Below are 14,987 nucleotides of genomic sequence, written 5' to 3'. Positions count from 1 at the left end.
AGGCCATATTAATACATCTAGGTTTTTTATTAAATTTCTTATTTTGAGGGGGGGGGGCTTGTTAAGGACCTTTCAGCTTCAGCTGGTCACGCATGGAGCAAAAAATGGTTTCCAGAGAATTCACATACTCATGAAAGTCTATAGCTTTCATTCCCTGTAAGTTGCTTTGAATGATAGTGTCTGCCAAATAAATGTAAGCATATGACTTTGTACAATGGTATCCTGAGAAAGATGATCTTAGTCTCTGTATTTCTGGATTTAAGCTCTTCTTACAGATCTGTCACAGATAAAAGGTCCCCATGGAGACTCAAAAGGGTCATCAGAGACACAATTGACTTGTGAGCCTTCACGACAGCAGCTTAGTATTCAATTCAAGTTCCGATGAATACAACCACTTTCCTGGAGAGACATGCATTCTCATTGAACATATTGTCATAGATCAAGTCCATTTATCATGGAGTACTTGGTCCTGACCATCCCCATACCATCAGAGAGAGAGAGAGAGAGAGAGAGAGAGAGAGAGAGAGAGAGAGAGAGACAGAGAGACAGAGAGACAGAGAGACAGAGAGACAGAGAGCTAGGAATGTTGAGTTGTGATAAATCTGTTTAAACTATGGTTTGGATTGGTTGTGGGGTGTCTTAACAAGATTGGTGTCTAATGCATTTGTAATCTAAACACCTTGTAAAATATTTACGGTGGGGTCTACAATGACTGAATGCACAAAAATGATTATTTTGATTTCATTTGGTCAATGTCATAAATCTGTTAACATCTGACATCAGATTTTTTTCTCATTTAGCACATTTGTATGAATGTATGAATGTTGTCATTGCATTTATATTTGAATGTTTCCTTGTGTAAAGATAAATAATACAAATTTTCATTGCCTTCAGTTATCTTCTGTTATCTTTCATTGTCTTCTGTAAACTAAATTTACATTATACACCATTTTGCAAGACGTGTTAGTTTTTTTCATATCTGTTTATTACGTCTTATCCAAAGCGACTTACAAGCGCATTCAAGGTCTACATTTATGTGTGTACCCTGGAAATCAAAGCCATGAATGCTCTGCCAACTGAACTACAAGAACACTAAACAATTAAATATGGTAATGGGTTGCCATAATAAAGAAGTGATTTATCCCCTGTGTCTAAAAAATGAGTGTTTAACATCTTCCGAGCTAGAGTGTTGTGATTTACCAGTGCAGTGTTTCCATAGAGTCTTCTAAAGATTCAAAGTGACCCACAGAACACATGCCAAGTGATCCCAACTCTTCTTTTGTACCAGGTTAATGAACGCTGGAGCGACCAGAACAGTGCCAAATCCCACCTCTCCCATCCCTGTATTTCTTCCCACACCACTCTCTCTCTCTCTTGTTCTTCTGTCTACTGCCTCCCAGGCTGTCTGTCTCCAGTAGTGATGTGCTGGGAACAATGGTGAACTCTTTGTACCATGAAGTGCTATAGAGGCAGGGCTGCGTGAAAAAAAGAGTGCTTTCAGAAAAAATACCTTTAGAAACATTTATATCAGTTTGGTTAAGCATAGACATTCTGACAACTAGCTAACATGAATTTGTTTTACCTTTAAATGAATGTGAGGTCCTGTTAAATGTATGTTTGATGTAAGGTGATGAACAGCCGCAAAACTGTGACTTTTAGGATACATGTCCAGCTCCCTTATACATATTACATCAGATTATTAGGTGAGTTTGTTTGTGTGGTGCAAACAATAGCGAGCTGGTCACAAATCACTTTTAAATGTGGGGCAGTGGACACCAAGATGGCTATTCTTGCCACCCATGGAGTTGTATATTTATCCGACATCTGGGGCCCAAATGTTTCATAAACCCTCCTCAGCGGTCAATAAATTGATTTTCACTCTATAATACTTTAAACTTGTTAACAATTAAACTGAAACAGTTTTGACATCAGAGCTCTCTTATGAAAATAATTGATCGGACTGGAATCAGTACTCAGCTCTACAAAATGGCCAACAGATTTTCATATCCAACATGCATGCATCGCTCTCTGGAGACTCACTAAAGCCGAATGTCTGCTGAAGTATTTCTTCTTATTCACTGTAATCTGTCGAGTCTCTGAGCAGCTCCTGCCTTTCCTGGACACAACACAACAGTATTATTCAGACTGGTTGAGATTAAGACTTTTCAGCTCGGTTCCAGAGTTAAATCTTTAGTCCGCCTCAGAAAGGAGACTGTGCTATATAGAGTACACAGCCATTTAGCAGCACGTTGGGTTTGAAAGATAGAAACACTGACACACTGATCACCAAATGAAAGCTCTCACTGTTACGGCGATGCACAACTCTGTGGTGTGTTTTCTCTCTCACTTTAAACTAACAAGCCATATGTTGTTCTGTGAAACACTGGGGGAAGAAACTGCATGAATCAGGCTGTGTCTATGAATTGAGTGGGTTGATTCCAAATATACTGTAGGGGTTTATATTCAAACAACCTGCAGGGTAACTGAAAATGTACTTTGGCAAAACAAAATGTTGCCATATTTGTTGAAAACATGCAACGGTCCACAGAGCGCACACACATATGCAGTTGGAAGCATAAGTACATCTGCAAAATCAAAATGGCTTACATAGCCTACTACTGTGTGTCTCATTACCGCAGTCAAACATGTCAGCATGCCTTTATTGGAACATTCCAGAAGCAAAACAGACTTAACAATGGCATTTCATATCGTGACAGCATTTGTTTCACTGTTTTTGTGTTATCGCACATTCCCTGCCCGGAGGTTTAACCTGGCACAGATGCAAGCCCTTCTAATCGTTGCTTTGAGCTGACAGAACCTCCCACTTTTTAAAATAACATCCTGGTGCAGACAGTGCAATGACAATTTTAGATTTCAAGGACAGTTAACTTCCCTTCTTCCTGGTTACCATTGTGCTCTGGTGACAGCAGAGATCCTCAGGGATGAATGCAACCTCCCTTTTTCCATACTATAAGTTTATAATGGTCTATGGCAAGAGTGTATATCGCTGCTGTCCTTCTGTTTATTAATATTTTGTGATTTTATTGTTTTTGCCATTAATCATTATTAGTTACCCTTTATCTTTGTCACTGGATTTTGCAAATACCAAAATAAAGTATTAAAAAGCGCTTGTCAACTTTCTCAACACAGTATTTAATCATTTAAAAAGTACAGTGTCTTTTCCATTTACTGAAAAACAGTGAATTTGGACATCGTAGGTTTCAGAAGGACAGCGATGATATATATAGGCTACATACAGATGATAGGTTGCCAGAGATACCCATACACACCTTAATGCATTATGTAATGAACACATAGGACCATCTGGAGAAAATATGTGGCGGCTCATTCTGTAAGCAGCCTCATGCTTGGCGTTGACATGATTTTAGATTTTCAAGAAGAGTCTCAGCTGGAATCAACAGAAACTCTCTGACCTTCTTTGTCTATTGATTTCAAATGAACTAATTTATAAATGACTGGGGAGCAGGAACTGATTAAGCCATTGAGCACTGATGAAACAAAACTATTTTATGTAATACCCTTAGTTTCATATGCTCCATATTATGTTTGTGTGTAACAATCAGTCATTATGGGATGGTATGCAGTGTACAATTTACATCAGTTCCAAATAACTGCTGCCAGAGTTTCCATGACACATCCTTTCAAGTGCTGGATCTTGATTTTATTTAAAAGAGCTTTGATTTTTTTTCAAATTATTTTCGTACTTTTCTCGACCAATTAAGAGCAGTTTATTCTGTTGCAATTATGTTACATAAGGGTTTTTGGGGGGTAAAAGTAATTTTAAATACAATTGAAATACATTTTTACATTAAGTACATTACAATTCTACTTAAAATAAATAATTACAATTGTTAAAAAACTAAATCAAATAAAAATTACAACCAAGATCAATCCTCTGAAATCTGGAAGAGATTATCAAGATTTATTGTGACTTTACAGAACAGATGCAATAGAAATGTAATTTACTATATCACCCCCAAGTGGCTGTTAGAAAGTAAAAAGAGCTTCTGAGTTTGCAGTCGCCTACTTACCAAACTAAAATGTATATGTTGTCCACAGTCCCTTTAAACTTTTATTAAAGACTATATGCCAAATTTGGAACCGACAAATGTTAGTAGACAAAAATAGTAGACATTTTAATCAAACTAGTAAGCAGCATATTAGTAATCTGGTTTTCAAAACGTTCTTTGACTTTTATTTTGAAAATCTCAACAGGATGTACCTCCACAAACTTCCGTCAAGGATGCGCGAAACCCTCTAAGGGATTTCCCTTTATTTGATATCCTTGTTTATTTCTTTGACAGAGAAAAACATTAACAACAGACCAGAAACACAGCGCCAGTCATGTCAGAGACATACGGTAGGGTGACTAATATTTATTTTCTCCTACCATACTTACTGTAGACATCATAACATCAATTTTAGCAGGTGTCCCGAGCTCATTCATCACAATATTTGCTTACAGGGGCAGCTAGAGGGAAGCTGTCCCTGTCTGCCATATGTTTTATTTTGTCGACGTTATTTCTCATTAATCTCTGTACTTATTTATTTTTGGTCCCTCAGTAAGAACAATATAGTCATTAGCAACGAATAATTACTATAACATGTGTTTATTACGTTATTTATTTGGATGTAACAGTTAGCAAGTGTGTTTTTAGTGTCTAGATTAGATTATGCCAGGTTATTGATACCCTGTGTTTGCATGCCCACCTTTAACATTCATAAAATGAATACGTTACTGTTATGGCATCAGAGTAGATCTGCACCACCCTCTTGCGCCTCATGGCTAATATTCATACACTGCTGCTTTTAAGCCATCCTAATGTACTGTACATTATGAATACTTTTTTGAGCTAAAGAAATAGTTTTTCATGTCTTTAATGCGTTTGTCTTTTCCGCCACTCTAGATTTCCTGTTTAAATTTCTTGTGATTGGGAATGCTGGAACTGGAAAATCATGTCTGCTGCACCAGTTTATAGAAAAAAGATGTCAGTGAATTTATTATCCATTATCTCATTGCATAATTTTAAACACTTAACTAAATATTATTAAATGTCGTTTTACCTTTTTTTGTAGTCAAAGATGACTCGAATCACACTATTGGAGTTGAATTTGGCTCAAAGATTATCAGTGTGGTCAACAAATTTGTCAAACTCCAAATCTGGGACACAGCAGGACAGGAACGTTTCAGGTATGCATGTGTCATTTTTCTAGAAAGGTTTTTCTGTCAGGTTTGGCATATTTATCACGATTACAGTTAGATATGGAGTGTGATGGTGATGTTCTAGATTTGGACAGATGGTGGAGTATTTGGTGTGGGGGGGGGGTGGTGATTTAACTCCATATTGCATGTAGGAGTTTATAGTACTGTGCACAGATTCATTTGTGTGCGCTATCAACACAGACTTCATTTGAACGGAATATTTGCCAGCATCATCCTCTTACAGCCAGAATAACCTCATAGTAAAAATATGCTTGAAAATACACTGCCCATCCAAAAAAAAGTCACCACCTGGATTTAACTAAGCAAATAGGTAAGAGCCTCCCATTGGATTGGAGGTCTAGGTTCAGCAACGTTATGTGCCCAAAGAATGAGGTCATCTGACTGGGTTTTTTTCTTCCCTGATGGCACGGGCATATTCCAAGATGACAAGGTTCATCAGGCTCAAATTGTGAAAGAGTGGTTCAGGGAGCATGAGACATCATTTTCACACATGGATTGGCCACCACAGAGTGCAGACCTTAACCCCATTGAGAATCTTCGGGATGTGCTAGAGAAGACTTTGCACAGCGGTTGGACTTTCCCATCATCAATACAAGATGTTGGCGAAAAATGAATGCAACTCTGGACGGGGAAAAATGGATATTCTGGACATTACAGAAGCTTATCGAAATGACGCCACAGCAAATGCATGCTGTAATCAAAGCTAAAGGCGGTCCAACGAAATATTAGAGTATGTGACTTTTTTTGGACGGGCAGTGTATAAAAAAATCTTAACACATTTTTTGTACCCTTGAGACTGAATATGAAACGTTTATTTTTTTGGATAGGAGAAACAATAGAAGCCATTATGTATTAGCAAGAATGAAAAGATGTATTGTTTGGTACAATTACATAATAACAAACAAATCACAAGTATCAGACAAATCACAAGATTGCCTGAAGCGAATCATTATGAGATTGGTCTCTTCTTCAGTCAGCAATGAAAAATCTTTTGGCACAGGATACTCCTGCTGAGTTCTTTGCAGCTGCAACTCTGTTTATTATGCATTAAATTGATTTGTCGTTTCAATTACATTCAGTCTGTTGTTTGCAGTAAATATTGTCCTTGATGTTCTCCTCAGAATTACAAGGCCTAATATCCTGAGGCTGATATGATGTAGTCATTTGGCTAATGGCTAATTTACTGTAGTCATTGTGACTGATGGCTAATTTACTGTAATGCAGATATATGAACGCAAATATAGTTTCATCCCAAAAAATTAAGCTTTAGATAAAATAGAAAAATATTTGGATAAAATTCGCTGTAGTATATTTCAGAGGTTTAAATGTTAGGATTTCTTCCTCAGGTCTGTAACACGCAGCTACTACAGAGGGGCAGCAGGGGCTCTTCTTGTTTATGACATCACCAGGTAAAGTCACACTTATATTGTCTTCGGCAGTAATATTTAATTGACCATCACGTGCGCCTTGCCAACCCTTGGACTAGACAATGTACACTTAGATCCATAAGTGCTTTCTGAAGCTAAAGCTGTATTGATTTCTCAAACTTTGTCTCTTTGTCTGTCTCTGGATGTTAGTCGAGAAACATACAATGCTCTGACCAACTGGCTGACAGATGCCAGGATGCTGGCCAGCCAGAATATAGTGATCATACTGTGTGGAAATAAGAAAGATCTGGATGCTGATCGTGAAGTCACATTTCTGGAGGCCTCACGATTTGCTCAAGAAAATGGTAAGTTGTTTCATAACAATTGATCTTTATTAAACATTCTAGCACAAGTATAGATGTGTATTTATATATTTAAATTGTGTTTGACAATTGATTTAAATTCATACTGTAACTGAGGGCAAAATTTAATCTGATGTCATCCTGTAACTATGCCACAAGAGGTCGCTACAGGATAGCTGTAATAACAGTGAAGATTGGCGCATCAATGAGCTTGTAGATTGGGTATTAATGTATTGACATTGTGTAGATAAGGAATGTTTATGGGAACTTTTACATGTTATATTGCCTACTTTAATAAATATTAGTTTAAAAATATTTCAGTAATTTTTGATCCTTTTGATGTTTTTCAATACATACCTAAATATTAAAAAATGTGGCATCTAAAGTCTTATAAAGTTTTAAAAACGTATATAGGCGTGATCAGTATCAGTAACGTAATTGATTATTGCTGTCCTTTTTTCCAGAGCTCATGTTCTTGGAGACCAGTGCACTAACAGGGGAGAATGTGGAAGAAGCTTTTGTCCAGTGTGCTCGGAAAATCCTAAACAAAATAGAATCAGGTACAATACCACTAGTACATGTGCTATTACTTTTCAGTTGTGCTTATGAAAAAGATTGTAAACATAGCTACTGTGTTTGTCATGTCACATAGGAGAGCTGGATCCAGAGCGTATGGGTTCAGGAATCCAGTATGGAGATGCTGCGTTGCGGCAGCTGCGTTCTCCCAGACGGGCTCAGGCAGAGAGCGTGCAGGAGTGTGGCTGTTAGCACACATCCCCAGACAGATGACCAACCAGGTGAAGCTTCAGACACTTTTTTTTCTGCTTCTTAATCTCAGCCTAAAAATAGGGAAAATACCTTTATTGTGATGTGCAATACTTCATATTCATGCAGTATCAAACAGATACTGCTCGTCATGCAGTATCAAACAGAATAAGATGTGTGCGTATGCTTCTATCTGAATGTGTGAGCGTCGTCCAGTGTTGCTCTCTTTCTTCTGGCACTAAAAATAGCAGAAGTGCATTCAGATTTAATCAGATAGAGTTGTGCACTTTATTTTGGACATCATTCCCTGCATATTAGATTTAAGTCGCTTGTTAAGTGTACTTAGTGGTTGTTTTCTTTTTGCACTGTTTTTGTCCTTTATTTAATAATTTATATGTATTTTAAACATGTATTCTTTGGTTTATACAATAAAGTCGAAAGACAATTGAGAATAATTAATTTATGACTTCCTTATTTATAAAGAAATGGATGATTCATATTTAAGTCCCTATAAAATCAAAATTCTTTTTGGACTTTTTTGGCTTTTAGTATGAATATATATTGGCCTTATAAACACTGACAAAATATGCATATAAAGATTCAAAACAGACCTTTTAAAACAAAGTCTCTCACTTTTACCTAAATATATACATTTTTATGACATCATTCTGCACTTCAGCTTCTTATCAGTTTTTTCCGACCAATCAAATGCTCTCTAGAATCTTTAGAATCTAGCGCCTGTCCCCAATGCATCGAACAAAGCTGCAGATTTCAAAACACTTTGGTGGGTCTTTACATTTATTTTTTAAAAGGTTTCAAACATTTTATTAAAGTTTGGTTTCTTTCGTTTAACTTATCAAAGTTTTTGTCCTCTTCATACTTGAAACAACGTCAGTCCTTCCACTGTTGTCTGTAAAAGGATGTTAATAGGAGCCCCACAGCATCTGTTCTGTATTTGGCATGCTGTAGCTCTCCTCAAGATGGCTGCTATATTTGTCATTGACCACCCCCAAATGCTTCTCAGATGTGCTTCTGCATGCCTTCAGTACGACTGACGATGACACAGCACCAGTGTTACACACACCTCCCTTCCACACACACACACACACACACGGTTCACCTTCTTCCCCCCTCAAGAGGACAAACAACTGCTCCAAACCCTTTCACCCTCTGCCGAGGCTTATCAGTCAAATACCACAGACCCACATGAGAAACGGCTTCAGGGGAATGGATATATTTAACTCCTGATAGTTCATGACCCTCCCAGACTCTTAGCACATCAGGTTTCTAAGGTTCCTTACATGGTGGCCTTGGAATGCAAGCTAGAAATAGAGATTCAAGGTGTCCGGGGAAGATTCGGGCTAATTGGGCGGCTACTTCCTGTTTAGAGGCATGAAGAAGGGGTCTGCTGATTGGTTAGTCCAATAAGACTTGGGGATTGCCTTTGTTTGATCTTACTTAGGTGTGAAAAGTCAAACAGAAAGTCAAACTAAAGGTAGAAGATTTATAACCTGTGCGCAAAGCCTTAATCAAAAATGACCTGTGGCTAAAATGTCATTGCTAAAATCTAGCTGTTTGTTGTCTTTGTCAACAACCTAGCGCATGCACTCCATGTCTCATAGAAATCTTATCTCTATGTCTCGAGGCAGGTTTCGTGAACACAAGGAAGATATCATTGAGGACCGTGATGTAAGGCTCGTCGTGGTGGAGCGACTGTTTCCCTCAACTTACTTTTACTTCTGTTCAGACACGCCGGGGGGTCCCCCTGCACTTCAGAAGGCTCCGGAAAATGTTTACTGTTCCATCTGGCTCACGCAAAGACATCTTTGGTACCCCAAAACCTGGAGGGTAGTTAAAAGAACCCGGCCCTTGCCCCTGAGATTACTGCACTGAGACCCTGCCCCATCTTTCCCTCTTACCTCTATGTAGATCTTGTGTAGAGATGAGAATATATTATCGCTATGGAGCATGTTTCCTGGTTGCAGTACTGCATTATCATAAATTACTAAACACAGCATATATATAAATATAGCTTAGGCATAGCGCATCGATGCTCTTTCAGCGTGCAGCTGTAAATCTTATAATTGAAATTGTATTATGTGCATTATTCTGCAAACATATCATTTGCTTTTCTTTAGCGTCATTTTATTTTTCACTTTGTTTTATGACAAAAAAAGTGGTTATTGACATCTGTGTAAAGAAATCTTTGTTCTAGTGTTATGTATTTGTTTTGTGCGCAAAACAATTCAAAATGCAAAATGTAAGGGCCACCGCACACTTACCATCATAACATGCTGTAAGCAGTTGTCAGTATCAACAGCTTTAAAGTGACAGTGTTACAGTGCTAAGTATTTATTGTAAAGCATTTTTAGTGCTGAAGTCGAATTCTTAGGATGTTTGTTGGAATAACACTAATGTTGTGTTTAAAGCAATTCCTTCTTTTCAAAACTAGATTGTGTTGTCCTCTTTTTTTCTTAGAAAAACAATGCACAGTATATTTTGTTCTTTAGAATTCCATTCCTCATCCCTTTTACAATTCATTTTAAATGTACATATTTTAAACAATCTTGCATACAAATATTTACTATAAATCATCATCATATATAGACCTAACTGGAGAATGCATGGCATTATGTCTTTGTGTGAAGCATTTTTGGTTTTAAGAATTGGCCAGATTACACTGAATTGCATTGTAGTTGGTTCAGTTTTTCCCACAAACACACAATTGTGTTTTGGATGATGAAAGTTTGCCTGCAAAACATTTTGTGGTAACAGGAAGCAAATTTATTGAGAAAAGTACACCAAGGATCCTGAATTTAAAGTCTTTATATCATTACTTGTGTTAAATACAGAATGTTCACTCCAGTTTAACCGTTTTCAATTTTTTAAAAATGAGCAGAAATTATGGCAGGCTGTGAGAATCTTGATGTCTAATTTCATGAGTTTGTGTTTATGTAATTTAGCAGTGTTGTGTTGACAGTGTATTAGTGTGTGTATATATACTGCATTATATATAAATCGACAAGCCCTTTAAAACCTTACTGTAGTGAACTATGTAAATCAATCCCTAACTTCAAACACAAATACTTTTACACCTCTAATTTAAATAACATGTTTTATTTGGTTGGTTAAGCCAGTTCACAAATTGAACTTTAAACAGTACAACTTGTTAAAAAAGATGAGGACTACGACTAGTCAAACATTTCCCATCTCAATGGTCTCAAGTGTTGTGGATTTTACCGGCAGACATATGTCAACCTCAACCACAGATTATAAATCAGACAGTGAAATGGAAATCGGTCAACTTAATTCATTAGTGGTATTGTGGCATCATTACTGTTACAGTAAACACCATTCACAACATACTTACAGAGTTTTATGTGCCAGAATTGACAATGAAGATGCGTAGTACAAAATGGCTTTACATTTGCTCATACAAACATGTATCCTTCAATTACAGATACCGAACCAAATATGTAATACACCTGTTTAAATAATTGTCATCTTTATCATTATTCCTGATTAATGCATTGAATGCCTGACTGCCACCAAAAGAAAAAAATATCACTAAATGTACGATATGCTTAAAAATGAACATAAGTGAGAATTTCTACAGATACCCTTAAACACGATTTTCTCAGCAAACATTAGTATAACTGCCTGCGTGCAAATGTGCAGCTTACTTAAATAATGGGGACCTTATTTACACTTCACAAAGATTCACATTTGCGCAAATGACTTCAGAAGAATACAAAATAGATAACTTGCATGAATCTTCAATATTAATACACCACAACAGTTAACATAATACATAACATTTAGCACTTAAGTAACACTCAAGTAATTGTTTATTACTGACAATCTACAGAGTTTAAGAGTTTAAAGAGACAATGGCATGTCTCATGGCGTGCAAATCTTAGTATTAAAGGGGTCATATGAGGGTCATATGACACGGCTAAAACGAATATATTTGTTTGTTTTAGGTGTAATGCAATGTGTACACACGATTTAAGGTTCAAAAATGCTGTATTTTCCACATACCGTGCATGTTTGTATCTCCTCTTTGCCCCGCCTCTCTGAAACACAGATTTTTTACAAAGCTCATCACTCTGAAAAGCGAGGTGTGCTATGATTGGCCAGTTAACCAGTGCGTATTGATTGTGATTGGTCGAATACTGCAAGTGTGTGACGGAAATGTAACGCCTCTTACCATATTTGGAACATCAGGTTCCAAAGCAATTGTACTGACAGGTACGCCCACCTTACTTGCGTATACATTTGGGCGGTCTTAGTCAAATCATACCACGAACTGATGTAGATTTGTGGGGGTGTGGTTACACGAGGCGTTTCAGGCAGGTCTGGGTGAGCATTCGCTTTTAGATAGAATGCATCTTTTGTTCCGACACTTTAATTTTTGCAATTTTACGTGTCTTATACATGCATGGGCAACTTATAACACACCAAAAGACACAGAAAAACGCGTATTTGCGCCATATGACCCCTTTAACTATATATAAAAAAATGCACCAAGGCATGTGATTGTTTGACAGTTTGCTCTGCAGCATCATTGGACTGTAATGTCAAGTTTGACATGTAGCCTACTGATAAATATAACATCTTCATGGTGTAAATAAACCCTTAAAAACGTGACAAAATTGAGTTGAATTTATTGTGACCCATTTTGGAAGACGGCAAAGTGAGCTGGATAAAATGTGTTCTTCACTAGTCATCACATGGAATGTTTCTGGTTTTTAAGCCTGAGTGGTTTAGATATTTACAGACATTCTTAAAGCTTTTTTAAAAAACAGTTCTACCGAGACCTAGCAGAGAAGCAGCTCATGTATTCTGTCATCCAGGGGTTGTAATCCGGGACAATCTTATTTCTGCTGGTTTCCAAGTCAGCGGATCTGGCTCTCTGCTTGTCAACTCTCCTCATTTGTTTTTCCAACTCCCGTCTTGTTTTTGCTCGCAACGCTGACTCATGAATCTAAAGAGAAGAAAGATCGAATGATATATGCATAAAGCATGACATATAGTACTGTACTGATATGACACTCACATCTGCGGTTGAGGCTTCAGGACCAACATTATGGGTTTTCCTGGAGGCCATATCTGTCTGCTTCTCTCCTGCACCATACAGTGCAAAAGGATGACGATTCTCTTTATCTGTGTCTTTGATGGCATGAGGCTTTACCTTTGATCTAGTGCTTTTATGTGAGGAGAGGCATTTGGGCTTTGGTGTGTTTTTGGTACGTGTATCAGTTTCCGGGATGAGAGCAGGAGAGCATACTCTGCTTTTCTCTTCTTCCACAACTTGATTATTCTGCTCGGCATCTCGGGTAACTGGATGATAAAAGAGATTTGCATGAATTTGTACTTTTTTAAGTATTTAAAATAATTTCAGTTTAATCACGTCACATGTTTTGACCAATTGTACACCTTAATACATTACGACACACACAGTAGGTATATGTAAACAACACTATATAAGAAACACATATGCATTCATTTTAAATCCTAACATCACAATACAAGTAAATAGAGTTGCCTACTGTAGAATATGACATTTGTGAACAATTTAACCATAATGTCATGTTAATACCTTCACAACCTACAGTTTTAACCTTACTTGTGTCCTGGATGGGTTCTGGTTCGGGTTCTGGTTCAGCTGCTGGTTTCTCATCCTGAGGTTCAACTTTGTTACGACTAAGAGGAGAAGATTTACCACTGGACCCTGTTTCACTTCCCCATTCTCCCCAAAACCAAGGGTTGTGTGCCTGCTCCAACAATCGTCTTGACAGTCTGTACTTCAGCAGATCCTCATAACATTTTGCGTAAGTGTCCCATTTTGGGTCTTTAAACCTCTTCATGTATTCCGATCTAATTCGCTTTGTCACCATATTTCACTGTGGATCGGCTGCAGAGAAATATAGAAATGTGTTACGAGTCTATTAATGCAGCACTATCGGACACATATTTCCCCAAGCTCGCGCCAGACATTTAAACCAAAACACCATGGCAACAGGATTGTATGGCGCCGGAGAGAACCAATCACTGGCCAGCTGTGAGTGCCGCTCATTTGACACGCCCCCTCGTGTTGACGATCACTTAAACTATGGCGTCATCTCCGAGCTCTTTGAACCTCTTAACCTATTATTATTTGCTTGTAGGGTAATGATGAACTTGTGCGATGATTACAATAATGCGTTTTATTGATCAAAAGCAAGACAAATGCATGAACATTTTCAAACGAATGTGTTGACATCCATCGCCAGAACAGAGAAACGAAAGAGCTAATCTTCACATTGCGCTCACCGACATAAATATCAGCGTTTGACGTTTAGACCATATGCACGTAAATGACATCTACAGGGAGCGTCGTCAAATTCATAAATTATTAGTCATTGTTGATCAGTACGTCGCCTAGTATTTATAAGCAAAGATATGACAGCGTTCGAATTTGAATGATGTTTCTTGCAAGTTAACACTAATCTGAGCTATGTGTTGACAAATGAGCTGGTATTTACTTACCGTTTCTGTTGCGCGAGGATGTGAAGGTAAACAGATGGCGCTTGTCGTTTGCAGACCTGAATCTTGCCTTGCTTGAAATGCAGAACGCTTTCGTTTTAGCTCCGCCCTGTGGTGGTGAAGGCGTTGGAAATGGCGTTGGAAATCACTCGAATGTGTCAACAAGTGTTGTTGTTTATGGGCACATTTTACATTACCAGAATACAATAGAAAATCTTTGATCTATCATCAAGGAGGTATTTAGCGCATACGCACCTTCTTAAATGCTATAAAAGTGGGGAAGGAGGAAGTTATACATATAATAATTATGTAGAAAATATTTTATAAATAATAATAAGGGCACCAATAATATAACATGGAGTTTACAAATATTTTAAAAACAAAACGTTTAAGAATGTTTTAAATAAGAATTTTCAGTTTAGATTTTTTTAATTAAAAACAAATGTTTTAGAATAATCCCATTCAAATTGGGTCAATATGAGGTCAACTTTCACTGTTAAAGACACGTGGCGGGTTAAAACCTATTAAAACATGACCCTTGATAGGACAGATATTGAATTATGTTGTCTTCCCTTCAAGGTGACTTTGTTATGACATAATTTATTCAGTGTCAGTTTACTGATATTAGTAATAATCTACTAAACTGATTAGTAATAATCTACTAAACTGCATCTACATGAATTAAACATGTCTAACCCTCCTAAAAGATAGTTACTAAAA

At 37.3% G+C, this 14,987-nt stretch overlaps 2 protein-coding genes across 2 annotated transcripts; one reads left to right on the top strand and one right to left on the bottom strand.

Moving 5' to 3' along the window:
- The first annotated feature begins 4,252 nt into the window (after positions 1-4,252).
- Positions 4,253-10,187, top strand: rab4a (RAB4a, member RAS oncogene family). Its single transcript, XM_057342707.1, has 8 exons — positions 4,253-4,381; positions 4,929-5,009; positions 5,098-5,212; positions 6,592-6,654; positions 6,823-6,977; positions 7,439-7,534; positions 7,627-7,771; positions 9,389-10,187. The coding sequence occupies exons 1-7, from the start codon at positions 4,366-4,368 to the stop codon at positions 7,740-7,742; spliced, it is 642 nt and encodes a 213-aa protein (XP_057198690.1). The 5' UTR covers positions 4,253-4,365; the 3' UTR covers positions 7,743-7,771; positions 9,389-10,187.
- A 657-nt stretch (positions 10,188-10,844) lies between these two features.
- Positions 10,845-14,387, bottom strand: ccsapb (centriole, cilia and spindle-associated protein b). Its single transcript, XM_057342706.1, has 4 exons — positions 14,271-14,387; positions 13,369-13,656; positions 12,799-13,082; positions 10,845-12,726 (listed from the first exon to the last, which is right to left on the bottom strand). Exons 2-4 carry the CDS (start codon positions 13,637-13,639, stop codon positions 12,550-12,552), a joined length of 732 nt encoding a protein of 243 aa, XP_057198689.1. The 5' UTR covers positions 13,640-13,656; positions 14,271-14,387; the 3' UTR covers positions 10,845-12,549.
- Positions 14,388-14,987: the final 600 nt, after the last annotated feature.

The sequence above is a fragment of the Triplophysa rosa genome, linkage group LG9 (genome assembly GCF_024868665.1).
Source record: "Triplophysa rosa linkage group LG9, Trosa_1v2, whole genome shotgun sequence".
NCBI lineage: Eukaryota > Metazoa > Chordata > Actinopteri > Cypriniformes > Nemacheilidae > Triplophysa > Triplophysa rosa.
Note: the sequence above shows the minus strand (reverse complement) of the source record. Positions and strands in the feature narration are given on the sequence as shown.

Bases quoted from the DNA above. Each gene is read 5' to 3' on its own strand.
- rab4a (XM_057342707.1), top strand. The intron at 5,010-5,097 runs GTCAGTGAATTT...CTTTTTTTGTAG, and splicing joins CCAGTTTATAGAAAAAAGAT to TCAAAGATGACTCGAATCAC. The intron at 6,655-6,822 runs GTAAAGTCACAC...TCTGGATGTTAG, and splicing joins CTTGTTTATGACATCACCAG to TCGAGAAACATACAATGCTC.
- ccsapb (XM_057342706.1), bottom strand. From the start codon at position 13,639: ATGGTGACAAAGCGAATTAGATCGGAATACATGAAGAGGTTTAAAGAC. The intron at 13,083-13,368 runs GTAAGGTTAAAA...TTTATCATCCAG, and splicing joins AGAACCCATCCAGGACACAA to TTACCCGAGATGCCGAGCAG. The intron at 12,727-12,798 runs GTGAGTGTCATA...TCTTCTCTTTAG, and splicing joins CTGAAGCCTCAACCGCAGAT to ATTCATGAGTCAGCGTTGCG.